The sequence below is a fragment of the Carcharodon carcharias genome, chromosome 9, assembly GCF_017639515.1.
Source record: "Carcharodon carcharias isolate sCarCar2 chromosome 9, sCarCar2.pri, whole genome shotgun sequence".
Lineage (NCBI taxonomy): Eukaryota > Metazoa > Chordata > Chondrichthyes > Lamniformes > Lamnidae > Carcharodon > Carcharodon carcharias.
Genome location: NC_054475.1, coordinates 33,366,787 through 33,385,707, shown reverse-complemented (window position 1 = coordinate 33,385,707; position 18,921 = coordinate 33,366,787). Strand labels below are relative to the sequence as shown.

The window sequence follows — 18,921 nt, the reverse complement described above, 5'->3', positions numbered from 1 at the left end:
TACGTTGTGCAGTTTTGGTCCCCTTGCCTTAGGAAGGATATTATTGCCATAGAAGGGGTGCAACGAAGGTTCACCAGACTTGTTCCTGCGATGGCAGGACTGTCCTATGAAGAGAGATTGGGGAAACTGGGCCTGTATTCTCTAGAAGAATGAGAGGTGATCTAATTGAAATCTACAAAATACTTAAAAGGGATAGACAGGGTAGGTGCAGGTAAGATGTTTCCCCTGGTTGGGGTAGACTCTCCAACCAGGGGACTAGACTGAACCAGGGGACACAATTTCAAAACAAGGGGGAAGCCTCTTGGACCTAGATGAGGAAATTTTTTTTACTCAGTGGGTTGTGAATCTTTGGAATTCTCTACACTAGAGGGCTCAGTCATTGAGTATGTTCAAAGTAGAGATTGATAGATTTCTAAATGCCAATGACATAAAAGGATATGGGGATAGTGTGAAGAAAAAGGCATTGATGTGGGCGATCAACCATGTTTGTATTGAATGGTGGAGCAGGCTCAAAAGGCTGAATGGCCTACTCCTGCTTCTATATTCCTATGTTCTCCAGGCTTGATGGTAATGGTAACATGGGGCATTTGGTGGGCCATGAGGTTACAGATTGTGGTTGAAGACAATTCTGCTGCTGTTGATGGCTCACAGTGCCTCATGGATGCCCAGTTTTGAGTTGCTAGATCTGTTTGAAATTTAAAGTAGTATGAATGTATCTAGCATCATAGCTGAATTAGAAAGATTTGTATGAGGCAAACAATTTACCATGTAGATTGGTTCAAAAATCAAATTTTCAGGATTCATGATGGCAAACTGTGGTGCTTCAGCAATAATGCTGAATGCAATATTTTTCATTTAGGCAGTTCTGTCCATGCTCTAGGTTAACATATCTTCATGTATTGTACAAGAAGCCTACATCTCAATTTTTTAAAAATATGTACTAACCCAGAGTCTAAATCACTGTTTCTGGTATTTGAGGTCCTACCACAGTCTAATGTGACAGCAGTTTTCCCATCAGCGTAATACATGAAAATTTGCTCAATCTGTAAGAAATCCATGATACTGCTACTTGCCCCTTTGCAAAACTTGCTGGAGGAGCTGGAACTGTTCAATACTGAGAAACAAGCTTGAAGAATGATGCTGAAGCTAAATCCCCTGGCACAAAACAAAGAGGAAGGCAGTGCAAGGCAAACTTCTTCAGATTTTTTTTTAAAATTAAATTATTATTGCTTTTTTGGAAAATTTCTTCAGAACTGTATAATCTTAATTGGATTGTTAAACTGTTAATTTTAAAATGCATATACTGATCTCAGTGAGGAAAGAAAATGGCAGCCAAAAGCAGAACGAAAGAATTATCTGGAGTGATCTGAATGACCGGTTTAATGATAGTTGGGTCCTTATTCCCAACATATAATGGCATTAAGTTACATGCTGGACAATAATACCCAAGCTAATCTATACATTGACATCAAAATTGGAGACATAATAGTCTTGAAGCAATTGTGTCATCATTATTAAGTGATGTTACCAGAGAATATGCATTTAGGCTTCAATATATTTCTGCAGGATTAGTAGGGGAAAGAGCTGAAAAGGAGTCTGAAGTCTATGAATTCTACACTTGATTTGTGCGGGTGCATTAGTTATAGGAACGTTCCATACAACTCTACCAAATAGAATTAAAGTCATCCCAAAGGCTCCCAATTAACCCCAAGGAATACAAATACAACTACTACCTGCATTTATATAGTCCCTGTGTTTTGACCTTTGTGTTTTTGGGAAAAGCCTTTTCTTTTTATTCATTCACAGGATGTGGGTGTCACTGGCTAGGCCAGCATTTATTGCCCATCCCTAATTTCTCTTGTTCAGAGGGCATTTAAGAGTCAACCACGTTGCTGTGGGTCTGGAGTCCCAGGTAGGCCAGGCCAGGTAAGGACGGCAGATTTTCTTCCCTAAAGGACATTAGTGAACCAGATGGGTTTTTATGACAATTGGCAATTGGCTTCATGGTCATCAGACTTTTAACTCCAGATTTTTGTTGGATTCAAATTTCACCATCTGCCGTGGTGGGATTCGAACCCGGGTCCCTGGAGGATTACTCTGGATCTCTGGAATACTAGTCCAATGACAATTCCACTACATTCTTTTGGAAATGTCCCTTTAATTTCAACGTGAAATTGGGAGCATTCTGAAAGGAGTGTCATTGGACCTCCTAGCAAGCATTTTAGTTCCAAGCAGTGTCCATGTGACGCAATGGGGATGAAAGCTAAAAAGCAAAATGTAAATAGAGAGCTAATTAGGAGATTGAATTACAGCTAGTCTCAAAACACGCAGTTCAGAACTATCCTGGTGAAGAACAACTCCAAGAATAGAGGAGGGACTGTGTTACCGTGTGCGTTATACAGCTAGAAATGACAGAGACAGTGAGCCAGGGATTGTGGATTGGACAAGACGTCAACCGCTGCTGTTTCAGTTTTGCCAGAGCCAACCAGAATGTTTGAAGGCTGCGGACAAGGGAGTCTTTCGGGGAGACTCCAGGGTTAAATCTACTAAGTGGGAAGTTAGGGACCCTATGTACAACAGGCCAAGTTGGAAAGACTGTGTGATTGGCCGGGCAGGCAGGACTTCCGCCCCCAGGGTCCTTGATCCCAGGAAAGGCCCACCACTGCCTGATTGGCACTTAATGCAGTGGACCTTGCTAAGAAGGGGCGATGTGGGCTCTTGCCAGCTGTCCAGCTGGTGGGCAAGAACACCATCGCCACATTAAATTCTGCCCGTTCTGTGGTCTGTTATGTTTCTATGTTATAAATAGAATCAGTTAATTTAGTGACGTTTGCAGATATTACACACAGCCAAAATATTGCAGATAGTCATAGACAAAACAACAGTAACTGCTTGTTCAACATTCCTTCCATAGATCCACTCTGGTGTATTTTACAGTTAAATGGAAAGAACTCAACAAAGTGGTTTCATACATTTCCAGAAGCTAGTTTGAGATGTGGAAACGAAATCCGATTCCCACACTGTACATATCATATTGACCATCACAGATTATAAACTCATACAGCTTGAAATTAGACTATCATGCCCATGGGCTTGCAATTAGGTTGAAAGATCAATTAAAGTAAAAACATACCTTAAAAAAATTCATTTCAACTATAGAAAAAAATCTTGCAATTCCTACATAAAAAACTGAGACATGGAATGCTTTTTATTGACAATTTCTGACAGAAGTCACAATTAATTGTTATATTTTTCTTTAAATAATAAAGTTTTATAGCATTAGTATGAGTTTTGTTCTTGTTTATTAAACATTGCAATGTAGTAATCAGGAATGACGGACACAGAAAAGGCTTCTGAACCAACACAGGAAATATTAATTGCACAAAACATTTGAGAGAAATGGTAAAAATTATATAATGTACTGTTACAGCATTGAATGCTGTTAAAAAGCTGGTTCATTAAACTGATGTGTCTACAAACTCCACTATCCAAGATGGATTATAATGCACTCATATTATCAGGTATGTGAGTAGCGATGAATTAATTGCAAACAAATGGAAGCTGTTTAAGACATTGCATCATTTCCTGGGAAACATTCAATGACTCACTGTCCAGCTGTGAGTGTGTGCAATGTTTTAAATGTATTTAACTGCACAATAAAAACACATCCACCTACTACTATACTATTGATTAGCATTCCACTACAAGACTGACAGAAATTGCTCTGTTAGAAAAGAACCTTCAACAACCATGGTCAGTTTACGAGGATCCACTTCCTGTTAATTTAAAGTTAAATAGGAATCTCTGAGTTCTTTCTGAGTCACAGAAGACAAGACTTCCTTCCACTAGTTACAGCCCTAGGCACTAAGGTCAAATGCTGTATGGTACAGCCCTAAAATGTTAACTTAAATTCTATAGCATTATTAACCTCCATCCCCCACCTTTAGATCTCCCAGCTTATCACTGCTTACTTGCAAGGAACAGCTTCTCATTTTGTATTATTGGCATGAGTCCAATGTGAAATGGATGGACAGTGCCCACAATTACTTCAGTTGGAAAGTTTCAAAGTGGGTTAAGCAGGTGTCATGGAAGAAATCTGATTCTGAAAAAGCAACAGAAATAGTTCATTCCATGAAGCCTCTATACTTCCTGATACTGCCTGCGCTCTGCTACTAAATCTTGCTTAATTTTAATTAAAGTCTTTTAGCTGCAAAGTTTTAAATTGGTTGATCAAAACAAATGCGCTCACTCTGCACAATTAGTGAAACCAAGAAATCACCAAGAATTAGGACTGTTGTTGAATAGATACAACTAAAAACTCTGAAGATTAAGGCTACATTTATGCAGTCACTTTTGAATATACATAAGATAGCACTGTTAAAAATTCTGGGCCTATCCTAGATAATGTCCATAGGTTTACAATCATCAGTCTCTCCTAAAAGCACATGCTTCTACATGCACTTTGCCCATCCCCTAAAAGGCAGACTAACAATGACTTCTTTCTAATATTTCTTTCACAGCACAGCTGGCAATGAGACAAGACTTCCATCCCAGCATTTAGAGCTGGATGCAAACACAGTTATAAAAACAAAAAGAACCATGTAATAACCCACCTAATCTCAAATTTAACATTCTTCTATTGTTGTGCACAGGCAAAGGTACTGAGAATGAATTACACTTGATATTTAGTAATCCCTTCTCTTACCACCCATTCCACACTGAATAAATACTATCATAAGAACTAGGAGCAGGAGCAGGCAATTCAGCCCCTCGAGCCTGCCCCACCATTCAATACGATCATGGCTGATCTCATTTCGGCCTCAACTCCAATTTCCCGCCCTCTCCTCATAACCTTTCAACCCGCTACTAATTAAAAATCTATCTCCTCCTAAAATTTATTCAGCGTCCCGGCATCCACTGCACTCTGAGGTGGTGAATTCCACAGATTCACGACCCTTTGAGAAAAGTAATTCCTCCTCATCTCTGATTTAAATCTACCACCCTTTAGTCTAAAACTATGGCCTCTCCTTCTAGAATGCCCCACAAGGGAAAACATCGGCCCCACTTCTACCTTGTCTATCCCCTTTAGCATCTTAAATACCTCAATTAGATCTCCTCTCATCCTTCTAAACTCTAGTGAGTATAGGCCTAAACTGTTCAATCTCTCCTCATAAGATGAGCCCCGCATCTCTGGAATCAATCTAGTGAATCTCCTCTGAACCGCCTCCAATATAGCTACATCCTTCCTTAAGTAAGGGGACCAAAACTCTGCACAGTACTCCAGGTGCAGTCTCACCAATGCCTTGTATGGTTGCAACAACACTTCCCTATTTTTATACTCTATTCCTTTAGCAATAAATGCCAAAATTCCATTTGCCTTCCTTATTACCTGCTGTACCTGCATACTAGCTTTCAGCGATTCATGCACGAGGACACCCAGATCCCTCTGCACTGAAGCATTCTGAAGTTTTTCTCTATTTAAATAATAAGTCGCTTTTTTATTCTTCTGACCAAAATGGATAGCCTCACATTTATTCATGTTAAACTCCATCTGCCAAATTTTGTCCCATTCACCTAACCTGTCCATATCCATTTGTAAATTTCTTATTTCTTCATTGCAACTTACTTTCCCACCTATTTTGGTGTCATCTGCAAAGTTAGTTACAGTACTTTCTATCCCTAAATCCAAATCATTATAGATTGTAAATAGTTGGGGCCCAAGGACCGAACCCTGTGGCACCCATTAGTTACAGTTTGCCATCCAGAAAAAGACCCATTTATCCTGACTCTCTGCTTTCTGTTGGTTAGCCAATCCTCTATCCAAGCTAATACATTACCCCTAACTCCATGTGATCTTATTTGCATATTAATCTTTTGTGCGGCACCTTATCAAAGGCCTTCTGGAAGTCCAGATATACTACATCTACAAGATCCCCATTATCCACTTTGCTTATCACATCTTCAAAGAACTCTAGCAAATCAGTCAAGCTCTTCATAAAACCATGCTGACTCTGATGGATTGCATTTTGACTTTCCAAATGCCTTATTACTACTTCCTTAATAATGGATTCTTTAATAATATCCTTCATTATTTCCCTCTTGCCTACACATGTGCCAATGGGATTTCACCTTCATGTACATATTGCACAGGCACACATGTAATCGTTTAAAGTTCAAGTGTCTAGGGGGAGAATAATTTTGCAGCATTGTGGTTTTACAGCACAGCTATTTTTTTTTTTTAAATGGAGGTCCCTGGCCAATGTTTAGCCATGAAAGAAATTATAAAACCAAAAGGCATGTAATAAATTTTAAAACTACATATACACTACAAGTCAAGAATATAGTAACAAGTCAGCAAGGGCAAAGTGCACATTATTTAAACCCAACCGCAGTTTTACATTGCATTCAGGGGACCCCTGCAGTTAGAATGCAACCATTGAATGGAAATGGTGAGCCTTCTGCCACTTATCAATCTGCACTCTGCATAGCATTTGTGACAGCTGCAGTTTTAATTTCCTATCGTCTATTACCTATGTAAGATACAATTTGCATTCCCAATTTGACTTTTTATTTTGTCCCACAATTCCCCATACTACAATAAATGTAAAAGTTGAATATAATAGTTTAAATTATACCAACCAGCTAATGCTGTCTTAAGCATGTGTATGCATAAGTGGTATAATGTGCCAGCACTTTTATACATTATGGTAGGCAAGACAGGACATGAATTCACACACAGAAAGCTAGTTCCAAATCTTTGCCACACTATCATGAAAGATACCAAGCTTCTTCACAGAAGATGGTAGAAAAAAAATCATAAAATATTGACTCAAATTATATTTCAACTTGTTGAACTGAAATCTATTATTAATGGGGCATATTTTGTGACAAGAGTGATGGTGAAGCTAACAGCAGTCACTGTTTTATTAGGGGTAAATCAGGTAATATCAGGCATCTTCACACCGGCAGTTAAACACACAAATCCTGAAGTTTCTGTCATAGATACCCCTATTCCTCCACAGAATGAGCTGGTCATTTGGTAGTACAGACCTTGAATAATGCTGAAAAAAAAGATATTCTTTGTTGAAGCTTTTTGTCTTGCATTCATCAGGACAATTCTCAGGAAAATGTCAATGTCAGGGGAAGCAACCATTTATACTGCATGAGAAGAAAGTACTGATTGATTGGCAAGTGGACTCAGTTTGGTAGAGGTGTTGCCATGGATGCACCAGTTGATGGTGATCGAAAGTTAACTGCCAAGTTTTGTTTGAAATTTAAACCGGGCAGCTTGACTATGATTGGTCAAGACATTGCCCTGGGGAATGAACCAGTGAATGGCTGTCACTTATTTGTTTAGCTGAAACTGGTACAATGTGTACAGGTTCTTTCTGTCTGCAAAGAACAGGGTCCTGTGTATTAATATACGTAGCTTCCAGTACACACAATTGCGCCAAACTGCAAGCCCGACCGATGTCTTAAATTGGTTGTCAGCGTAATTCTTAGCACACTGAGAATTATGTAGCAAATGTTGTCCAAACACGGAATCACATCTAATGTTGAATACTGTGTTTTGAATTGTACCTTGCCTGTTGTGAACAGTGGAAGAGACAAGCTGTTTGATATGATCCCCCAGTCTTTGGGATGTACAGCCTACATACCTAGCATCACACTGGCAGTGAAATTCATATACCACATTACTCATTTGTGAGATAAGCAGAACATCTTATGGCTTGACGGCAGCATCCTGTTAGTTGTGAATACCACTCATGTTGCTACTATGCAGCAGCAGTGTGAAACGGCTAGCTTCACCTTTATCTCAAATCTTTTGAGTTGCCTTGCCCTTTCAGGGTAATTTCAGGGCCTCAAGTGACAGCCTTGGGCCCATTCATGAGTTTGATCATGATCTGATCAGGATAGCCATTATTCCGCAGGACGCCTTTGATGCATCCTATTTCAGCATCAAGCTTGCATGGTGAGAAAATGGCTCAGGTCCTATTTAAAAGGTTGCTGACAAGGCCAATCTTATAGCGTGTGAAACTGTAAGAATGCCCACATGTGTACTGACCAGTGAAGTAGGCTTGTGGTAGTCAATGGTAGTGAAACTCCTGTCAGATTTCTCAGCTGGTAAATCAAGGAAATGGAGTTCATTTGACTGCTCCATTTCAAAGGTGAATTTGAGAACAGGATGGAGCCCATTAAGACTTGTAAAGAAATTATTACATGCAGCTGTGGATTTAAATATAGCAAACGCAATGGTGGTAGGTCTAGATTGCCATGATATAATGCTGCAGTGCAAATATCAATGGTTTCCTTAAGTGGAACATTGGTAAATAGGCTAGCAATGACAAATGAGCACATGGACAGAGTATTGCTATCGATACGCTCTGCTCGATATGGTCTTCATAAATGTGAAGGAATCGTTCACCATGTATCTGCAAAATTTGCTCAAAACTGGTTCTAACAATTCACCCAACCATTTGGCCAATTCATGCTCTACAGAACTGGTCATAGATAAGATAGGGTGTTAAGGGACATCACTTTTGTGTGTCTTGGGCAGCCCATACTTACATGGAAGCAGCGCGCCGTGAGGACGAACCATGCCATATATATCACGTGGCAGTTCATCACTCTTACACAAGACCCATAGGTGTTTTTATAGCTTACTTTTGAGTGAGGTTTTTCAGCAATACAGAATGAACTGTTAAATTCCACACCAACAGACTTAACATTGAAACAAATGCAATTTGTCATACTTGCCCAATAAGTATGAACAAAATAAATGGCTGTTAAAGCTAGGGCTTACACATTCCAGATTGATTGAGTTCTTAAAGGGCATGACAAATAATAATTACTCATGAATAAGCTCTCTGGCCCTGAAAAAATATATTTTTTTTTACAAACGTAGAGTCTCATTTCCTGAGGAGAAAATGAGTGCTGGATACGTCTCAATTATTTTTTTCACTTTTTCTGCCTCTTTAATCTTTGTAATACGATCTGTATTTCCCAATCTTTATTTCACTTTCTGTACTTTATTTAAATCTAATCCTGCTTTATACTTCCTTGTTTAGACAGCATGTCTCAGTGAAGATTCTTCAATCTGATCAATTCTGTTTCTTGCCCATTCACAGATACTACAAATCCCCTGTAGAGGGTGCTGCTCGGAAATAGATGCCAGATCAGTACAAGTCTACACTCTAAAGCCCACAAAATCTTTGTGGGTAGCTATCAGTGCAATGGATGGCAAGTGCTGTTCCTTCATCACTCACTGCAAAACCTGGGCCATCACATCCAGTTTTTAACTAAGATTTGAAACGAAAAATGCTGAAAATACACAGCAAATCCATTAGAATCCGAAAAGATAGAATAAAGATTTACATTTTGGGTATAGTCCCTTCATTCGGCCACTACCTTGAAATCACTTGTTTATCAATTTTCCCCACATACATTGATGCAAAGAACTAAATTTTTCCCAATTAGGAATGAGAGCTTTCATATATAAAAAGTATCTGTAGCTGTAAACCCTTAAGATTAGTTAGAATAAAACAGAATATCAATGTGAGCACTTTGAAATATCCTTTAAGGCATTTTTAAAAAATAGTTACAAAGATTCAATACAATGCTCAATTTCCTTTTCCTCCTCATTCCAGACAACAATATAGCATTTTATAAATTAAAATAAAGCATTTTATAAATTAAATAAAACAGTTACAAACTATCTTAACAAGATCGCTGATTTTTACTTGATGTTACCAGCCATTTTCAGTAACAGGTTATGGATGTTAAAGGGAAGGGTGAAGGAGAAGCATTTTCTACAGCAGCTGGTTGGTTCTTGATTCTGATACAAAGTTCCAAATACCTGAACTACTCTCCAGCAGGACAAAGAACCCTCTGGTTTCAACACTACAACAATAAACATCACTGTATTTGTGCAGTACAGTATCTTATTAAAATACCTAAAAAGTGTTATCTGAAATATTAAAGCCCTGGCCAACTGTATTTGTTTTGCGAATAATTTGGTGATCAGATTATGAAGCACAATTATTCTGATATAATTGGAAGAATGCAACCTCAAAAACTGTTACTCTGTATCAATGTCAGTTTTGGCTCAGTGGTGAGTCAGAAAGGTTGTGGGTTCAAGTCTCACCCCAGAGGCTGACACTTCCGGCAGTACTGAGGGAATGCAACATGGTCTGGTGTGCCATTTTTTTTTTGAATGAGACTTTAAACCTGCTCTTTCAGGTAATCGTGAAAGATCCCATGGCACTATTCAAAGAGCAAGGGAGTGCATCCCTGTGACCTAGCCAATATTTGTCATTCTACTAACTTCACTTAAAAATAGCTTATCTGATCATTTTCTCAGCTATTTGCGGGACCTTGTTGTGCACAAATCGGCTGCCATGTTTCTCTGCAATTCAAAGTATTTAATTGACTGTGGAGCATTTTCAGACATCTGGAGGCCAGTGCAAGTTCTTTATTTATGACTAACACTGTAATTAAGAATTAAGTCTGGAAACTACTCTTACTGATATTAGTGAATAAACATGTTTTTATGATATTCTGGGGTTTATTTTAAACAATGAAATGCCCACTTTAAAATAGCAAAGGCATGTCAAACTAATCTGTTAAATGTTCGTCCACAAATATTGGCACCAGTTATTTTTATGCTTTATTTTTTCAGTATCAGAACATGATAACTGTGTTCATGAGCACATGGTTATTCATACGAACCCGGGGCAGGAGACTTGCCCCTGAGCCTGCTCCGCCATTCAATAACATCATGGCTGATCTCACTGTAACCTCAACTCCACATTCCGGCCTACACCGTATAGGTTTTTGATAAGCAAGAGGGTGAAAAGTTATCTACCTCTGCCTTAAAGATATTCAAAGACTCTCTTCCTCAAAAGGCGGTGGAAGCAGAGTTGCAAAGACACACAACCCTCGGAAAAAATTTCTCCTCATTTCCATCCTTGAGCATTACCATCTCAGAACTACAAATGCAAATTACCACATGATTGCTCATCATGTCCAATACTAGAAGCAAGTCCAGCATGGAGCCTGTCAATGCAACACATCCACAGCACCCATATGATTTAAGTACTAAAAGTTCTATTTATACACAACCTTTGGCTGTTCGCAAAAGGCAGGCTAATGACCATATTCAATCAGCCCATGCTTGCAAAACTCAGAACATAATGGCACAGATCTTCAGAGGAAAAGATCACCAGTGTATTGCCACTCCACTTGAACTTTCCCCCAGGTCAGTGCTGCTCTGCATTTCTTGCCAGGTCTTCCAAGTCCAGCTTTCCCAGAAATGTGAAGTTTAGCATCCCTCGGAGAGTTCCATCACAGTGGAGTAGAGTAGGGAGGAAGATAGGACACACTCCTCATTCTGTGACATTAGCTGCTTTTGGTAAATTCAAAAGATCCAGTTTGAACATTAGCGAATGGGTGAGTGGATGAATAGGTTGATAGGGTGGGTAGGTGATTGAGGTAAGTGGGTAAGGTGTGTGAGGTAGGGCGGGTGAGATGACAGTCCGGTCTGGGGGTCAGGTGGGTTAGTTGGGGAGGGTGGCTTCGGTGAGAGTGATTGGGATGTCAGTTCTGGAGTTAGACTAGGTTTTTACTGTCTAACATTTTCTGGGTAACTATTCATGTAAGTCCTACAGAACTGTCCAAGGTCTCCAACTCCCTAAGTTAGGGTCAGAGACATTCACAGAGGGTCCCAGGGGCCAGGAAAATTGTCCATCAGAAGTTGACACTTCCTGGACAATTCCCATGTATGTCAGCACATCAGGACTTCCACAGTGTCCCAACACACATCTCCCATCGTATGTCCGGTTTCCAACAATCCAGAGATCAGAAGATTTGGTCCAATCTAATGTTAGCTATGATTCTGCGATTTGACAGCACTTGCTGAACCATCATGATTATGCTAAAAATTAAAATAGCAACCCAATTTAAGATTATCAGTCAGGCTCGCGATATGGCTCACTTACGCTTGCTAGAAGCTACATATATTCATACGCAGAGACCTCTCCTCTGGCAAAAAGAATGTGTCAGGCTCAGCACCTTTTCTGAATTAAACAAAAGTGTGGGGGGTAATAGTTCCATGGGGCATTCTCGATGGCAACGCCCTAACCACAGTCAACTTGCCAACCAATCAGCACCCTTTTCTCTTGCCATATAACTTGTTGCTCCCTTTGAAATTTGGCATTCTTGCATCTGTCCTGCTGAGTGAAAGATGAAAGCTTCAACAGCATGTCTCTTTTTTCAGCAATACTCAAGTTTTGTACAACCAAGCATCTATTTATACATAACAACTTGTTCAAAGTTATTCTTGATATCAGGATTGTCACTAGGATTTCAGCAAAGGAAAATGCTGTACATGTGAAATTTTCATGATGTGCCCACTTGACCTACTTAGTAGTACGACAATGGGTTTTGTCTTTCCAAACTTGTATTTATTGTGAGCAATCGGCCTAAACAACATTAGGGTGAACTATGACTTTAGGCTGATCACGTGTGGTGATCAATTAAAAGCATCACACAATAAAAAAAGTCATGATATTAAAGCATCCTGGTGCATTACTAAAGCAGACTGACCACACAACATATTTTTTTTCTAAAGGACATTGATCTATTAACTGAGTCTGCAGCTGGTGTGAAGGACAAACAATTTCAGCCCAGATTCTGAAGGAAATTTACTAAGTCATAAGGAAGAAATTCAAATGGCACACTGGAACAGCAGGGGCACAGTGAGATTGGCTTATATTGAGACTATACCTTCTGCACATCTATACATTAGATCTAGCTATTTCACACGATGTTCTATATATACACTGCAGAAAAGCAGAAAAACCTTCCACCTGTCATCACTGATGTCCATAAATGCTTTAACAAGACACAAAGTGACATTTTTTTTACAAAGTTGGGTAATGTGACTTGTTGCACGAAACACATGCCTGCAATTTGGTACATTGAGGGCACAGACATCAAATAGCCTATCTGCAAGTCTCTGGAACTTCTAATCATAACCAACCTGTTATTATAAGCACTGGAATCAGCCAAACTGCCCTCAAGCCTGTCCTGCTGAACTTCTGCATCCACTCCACATTCCCACCTTATCCCCATATTCCTCAGTTACCTTAGTGCCCAAAAGTTTGATGGCTCAGTCCTGAATATACTCAATGACTGAGCATTCACAGCCCACCAATAATTCACAATCTTCTGAATGAGGAAATCTCTCCTCATCTCAGTCCTAAATGGTTGATCCTTATCCTGACACCACGACCTCCAGTTCTAAACACTATAGCCAGTGGAAACAGCGTCTCAACATCTGCTTTGTCAAGCCCCCCTCTTAAGAATTAAGAATATGTTTTAATGAGATCATCTCTCAATAGAAAATAAAGGCTTATTTTACTGAATTTCCCCTCATCGAACAGCCCTCTTATCCCAGAAATCAATGCAGTGAACTCTTCTAAGGCAAGTATAACCTTCTATAGGTAAAGAAACAAGTATGATCTCACAACAACCCTATATAATTTCAGCAAGAATTTCTTACTCTTACAATCTAACTTCTAGCAACAAAAGCGGACATTCCATTCACCTTGCTAATTGTTAGCTGCACTTGCATGTTAACTTTCTATGATTTGTGTTCAAAGACCCCCAAAACCCACAATATGCCAACATTTTCTAGTCTCTCGTCATTTAAAAATATAATGCTTTTCCATTCTTCCTACCAAAATGGGTAACTTCGCGCATTCCCACACTGTATTCCATCTGCCAACTTCTTTCCCAATCATTTAACCAGCCTAAAAACGGAAATACTCAGCAGATCTGGCAGCATCTCCAGTTCTGAAGAAGAGTTATATTCGACTAGAAATGTTAACTCTGTTTCTCTCTCCATAAATGCTGCCGGACTGAGTATTTCCAGCACTTTGTTTTTATTTCAGATTTCTAGAATCCACACTATTTTGCTTTTATTTAACCAGCCTATAATCCCTTTTCATTCTCTTTGCACCCTCCTCACATCTTACTCCTCCTGGCTTTGTAAATTCATAAGTTTGGATACATTATGTTTGGTTTCTCCATCAAGTAATTGATATAGCTGAGGCCCAAACACTGATCAATGCGGCTCCCCAAGAGTTGCCATCCCAAAAATGACCCATTTACTCCCACTCTTCATTTTGAAAATTTCTTGCCTGAAATGGGTTCCATTGCCGATGGGTGAATGATTTGATCATTCAATGGTCAAGAAAGGTAAACAAAATAAAGTGTTACACGTACCTCTGATGTCCAATAAAAACCATTTTAATGATGCTTTGATAGGTTGTATAATATTAGAAAATTATATGGACTGCATGTACTTACTCTGCCAGATTTAGGAGAAACTTTATTTCTGCTTCCTTTTGGTCTTCCTCGTGGTCGTTTTGGAGTAGGAGCTCCAGTTGGTTCCTATTAAATGGAAGGAAAAAAACGTTAATGGCACAGCTATAGTAGACAAGCCACTAGCTATATGTGCATGCCTATAATTTTTGCTTTTTGTACCATAATAATAAAGGGAGAAAGAAGGACAAGGTTTTATTAGGTTGATCCACTGTTATGCTTTGTCACAGGATTGCCCTGTCATCAGCACACAGCAATCATTGCATTTTATTAGTTTATTATTTGTATTCTTTCATAGAACAGTTGCTGGAGGAACATCAGCCTATTGTCAGCTCTACCCACCAATATAAACACTGACTGCTTCAGCTAGTCACTACATTGATTAATTCCGATGCAAAAAAAAAATGAGCCTCTTAAAATTTACATATTTGAATGATAAACAATCCCCACTATTTCTGTTGTTGCCCTATTAAACATTTCCATCAAACTGGAAGGCTTTCTGAATATATATGAGCAGAAGCATAAACCTGATAAGATGTTAATAGTACCGAAACATGGAAAATTAATGGCATATTACAAAAGTGAAAAACATTTTACTGGATTTGAAAATGTGCATATAATTGGTGAAACTATGATCTCACTAGAGACCAATAATATGTCTAGTCTTTAAGAATCCGAAACCCCAGGTATTTACCGAAAGAATGAAGCCACAAGGTTCACGCTTTAAATAAAAAAATTACTACACCAAAATCAAAGAACATGAATCCTAATACCTATGTTCTATTTTAAATGATCAGTTACATTAAAAGATATTAAAAGTATAATAAACCCTTTTTTCCTAGTGTTCATCTCGCAGGCAGCTTGGTCACATGGCCATTTATTGGCAGCCAGTTGGTCTTTTTTTAAATTAATTCCTACAATAATTGAGTTCTTAAAAGGGACCATCTCCCCAAGATAGCTTTCTCCTCCATAAAAGGACATGAGCCATCACAATATTCTAATGTCAAGTACTTCTACAGATTGTATCCTCTAACAAACTGTCTCTATAAAAGAGAAAAACACACTAAAACGTACTGCTGCAAATAACAGTGTTTACTACACCGAAATAAACCCCCTCCAGAAACCAACATTTCAGAACTGATTATTCTAGAAAATTAGCCTGCCTGAAACCATTCCAATATACAAGCATTTCTATGAAAAGTAAAGGGTCAGTTTATAAAATTTACTGTAAAACAGCTTAAAACACAATTTAAATAAAGCACATGGACACGATATGTCGCAAAGGTTTTCACAATAGCTAGTAAACAACCAAGCAACCAAATGAACATACTCGGGCAGCCAATATTCAGACTGAGCATCTTCTCAATAGGTTGATCCAAGAATTTGCAAAATTGAATAATCTGGGCCCTCACCATGAGGTGGCAATATTGTTTTAATTGTAATGTACTTTAATTTAACGTACCCCATTTTGAAACAGTCAACACACCATAGATGCAGAGATGATTGAGATACCTGCACGAATCGATTCATAAAAGCCATGATTCACACCCATTAATAGAAGATTTATAAAAGACCCACTTTCCTGTTAAAATTAGAAAGGATGTAATTGCAATAGAGAGGGTACAGAGGACATTTATGAGGATGTTGCCAGAACTAGAAAATTACAGCAATGAGGAAACTGGATAGAGTTGAATGGAAGGGCCTATTTACCTTAGCAGAGAGGTCAGTGACTTGGGGGCATAGGTTTGAAGTGATTGATAGAAGGATTAGAGGGGAGATGAGGATTTTTTTTTCCACCCAGAAGGTGGTAGGAGTATGGAACTCACTGCTTGAAACGGTGGTAAATAAGGCAGAAAATGCATCTCACTTAAAGGTGTGAAGTGCTGTAACCTGCAGGGCTATGGACCAAATGCTGGAAAGTGGGATTAGGCTGGGTGGCTCAGTTTTTCAGCAGCAGCAGAGACAATGGGCCAAGTGCCTCCTTCTGTGTTGTAAACTTTGGATGATTCTGTTTTTTAGTTCATGAGGTCTAAATTTTAAGATTTGGTTTAATCAATTAATTGGGGGGGTGGGAATGAGAAGTCAATGAAAGAAAATATCAAGGCCCTCTTGCAATGCCTCCTACCATGAGTCATACGGACTCGAAACGTTAACTCTGTCTTTCTCTCCAAAGATGCTGTTAGACCTGCTGAACTTTTCCAGCAGTTTTTGTTTTTGTTTCAGATTTCCAGAATCCGCAGTGTTTTGCTTGTACCTGTGACCATAATGTTTGGGTTGCACCCATTAGCAACACACTGACGTCACCGGGGGAGGCCAAACGTCGCCTCGCATTGGACACGCTTTCCACTCGATTGACAGCCGGGTCAACCAATCACAGCCCGGCGATCTCCGCCAGCCGGCCAATGGGGGCAGGGAAAGGGCCAGGACTACCGGTTCACAATGGTTTAAAGGTCTCATGTTGCGCTGGTGCTGAAAGCAACAGTGTAACAAAGACAAAAATCGAAGGAAAGGCTCGAACGCAGTGTGCTTGAAACAACCCGCGGCAACACGATCTGACATCCCCTAAAAATACCTCGAAGTCGCGCAAATAAAAACAAGGAAAGAAACCTTACACCGGCTTATTTACAGCCAGATGGTGCCCCGCAATTCGGAGCGATTGTAAAACTGATCAATTATTCAAAGGCGGTCTCATGCATTTTGTATGTAACACCAAAATAAACTGCGGCCAACAACAGGCGTATCGGACGACTGCATATGCGAAATAGAGAAAAAAATATTGCAATAAAATCCAAAAACGTGTTCGTGGGTCGGTAAGAGATAAAAAAATGCAGTTAAAAATGCAAAATGATAGTTGTTAACAGTAAATTGCTGTGTTTTACGCGTGTGCATACTTGTCTAGCTAAATGGGAAGAAAGTATGCAATGTCCAGATTTCAGTAAAAAGTATGAGAAAATGTAAATTATACATGTCATACTTGGGGTTGCTTCCTGGGTCTGCCGCGTCCTCTCTTTGGTGTGACATCCTTCTCCTGTTTTACTGCTAAAGGCTGGCTGGGCTTTGCACCTGTGTCACTCATCGTTATTTTTCTGCAAAAAAAAAGATAGAAATAAAGACTAACCCATTCAAAAAAAAAGACAGGTGAAGATTAAACAGCCTCACTGCAGCAAATATAAAAGCTGAAACTTCCCACAGTCAAATCAGCATGCAATCGATGCACTACAAGCTTTGCACTATTATACTTAAATGGCAAAACACTCACAAGAATGCAACGTCAGTGTGGAATAGAAAACACTTTTTGCTCCTAGATCAAAATGAAACTAAAAGCTGGTGCAAATGCAGAGTCTACATATACAAACACACACACTAGGCCTGTTCCTGTACTCGATTCCTACCCTGAATGATGATCACACTGGCTCTAATAACGGCGGCTTGAAGGAAACGGAGAATGAAAAAAAACACACACACACTTGGCTCAGATCCAAAGGCGGGCGATACGATAGACAGTAATGGTATATTTTATAAAAAATATATATATTTTTTTAAAATCCTAAACAATATCAAAGCAGCTGCCACAGCCTGGACCGAGTTACATAGCAGCAAAGCAAGTTCTGATTGGATCCCATCCAGCAGGTTATTATACAGAATCCTCCTAAGGGGATGATCTACCCACTCAAATATGCACGCTTACTATTAATATTTTCAACAGGGAATCTTTTTTAAGCAAATTGTCACTATTTAAAATATGTTGCAATGCTTCTGTTACGCATGTCGATGTTCATAGGTTTATATTTTGCAGCATCACATGCTCTGGGACTGGACTCGGATTGTCACCTCCCACCAACCGGCGAGCCTTTGATCCGAGCAGCAGCATACCATCGCCCGCTCTCTTTGCTTGCTGCCTTCCTCAGTTCGGACAAGGAGCAAAACGTTAGCCTGAATTTTAAGGAGCAGTTGGTCTACACGCTTTCTCCTTTAAGGCATGTGTGAGAACTGCACCTAAAAATGTGCAGAGGAATGAATTTACTCGGCCTCCTATTCATTTCAGAGCACTTTAACCTTAATACCAGGTGACAATAAACCTTTATTTTCACTGTTGCTGCCCTTTGGTAGTGCTCAGGAACAGTTTTATATATTTAAGCATAGTTTAACATTCATAACAAATCTATGAAGTGGGATCAATAATCAGCCTTTGGTGAGCTTCATATTACATCATTTTTAAAAATCATTTGTTTCTTCCCTTTACATTTTATTTATTTTTCACACACTATTCTCCAGCTAAGTGGGTGGTAGTTACCCTGTTCATGAGCTTCTCGCTTTGGGACTGGCAGACTTTTCACAAGAGGATTGAGGTTCATCGTTGATTTTCTGCACTCCTTCTGCAGAGAGTTTTAACTAGCCTCACTGAGATTGGGACCTTACTGTATGGAAATCACTGGTGTGTACATATAAACTTCATTATTTAAGGTGTACCTTCCTGCTGTGAAAGTGGCAATAGTGCTGACCAATATAACGTGGGCTGAATCCACTACAATCTTT

The 18,921-nt window shown here is 39.3% G+C and overlaps 1 protein-coding gene across 11 annotated transcripts in view; it reads right to left on the bottom strand.

Annotated features, from left to right (window-relative positions):
• The window catches only part of LOC121281742 (high mobility group protein HMG-I/HMG-Y-like), a 110,657-nt gene extending 92,515 nt beyond the window's left edge, over positions 1–18,142 (bottom strand). For 3 of the 11 annotated variants that reach the window (XM_041194669.1, XM_041194670.1, XM_041194664.1), the window contains exons 1-3: positions 17,778–18,058; positions 17,360–17,471; positions 14,371–14,454 (exon numbers count right to left, since the gene is read on the bottom strand). In XM_041194669.1, coding sequence (XP_041050603.1) covers positions 14,371–14,454; positions 17,360–17,461 — 186 coding nt within the window. In that variant the 5' untranslated portion in view covers positions 17,462–17,471; positions 17,778–18,058. The other 8 variants (XM_041194674.1, XM_041194667.1, XM_041194672.1 and 5 more) reach the window with 5 other exon arrangements.
• Between the last annotated feature and the right edge of the window lie 779 nt (positions 18,143–18,921).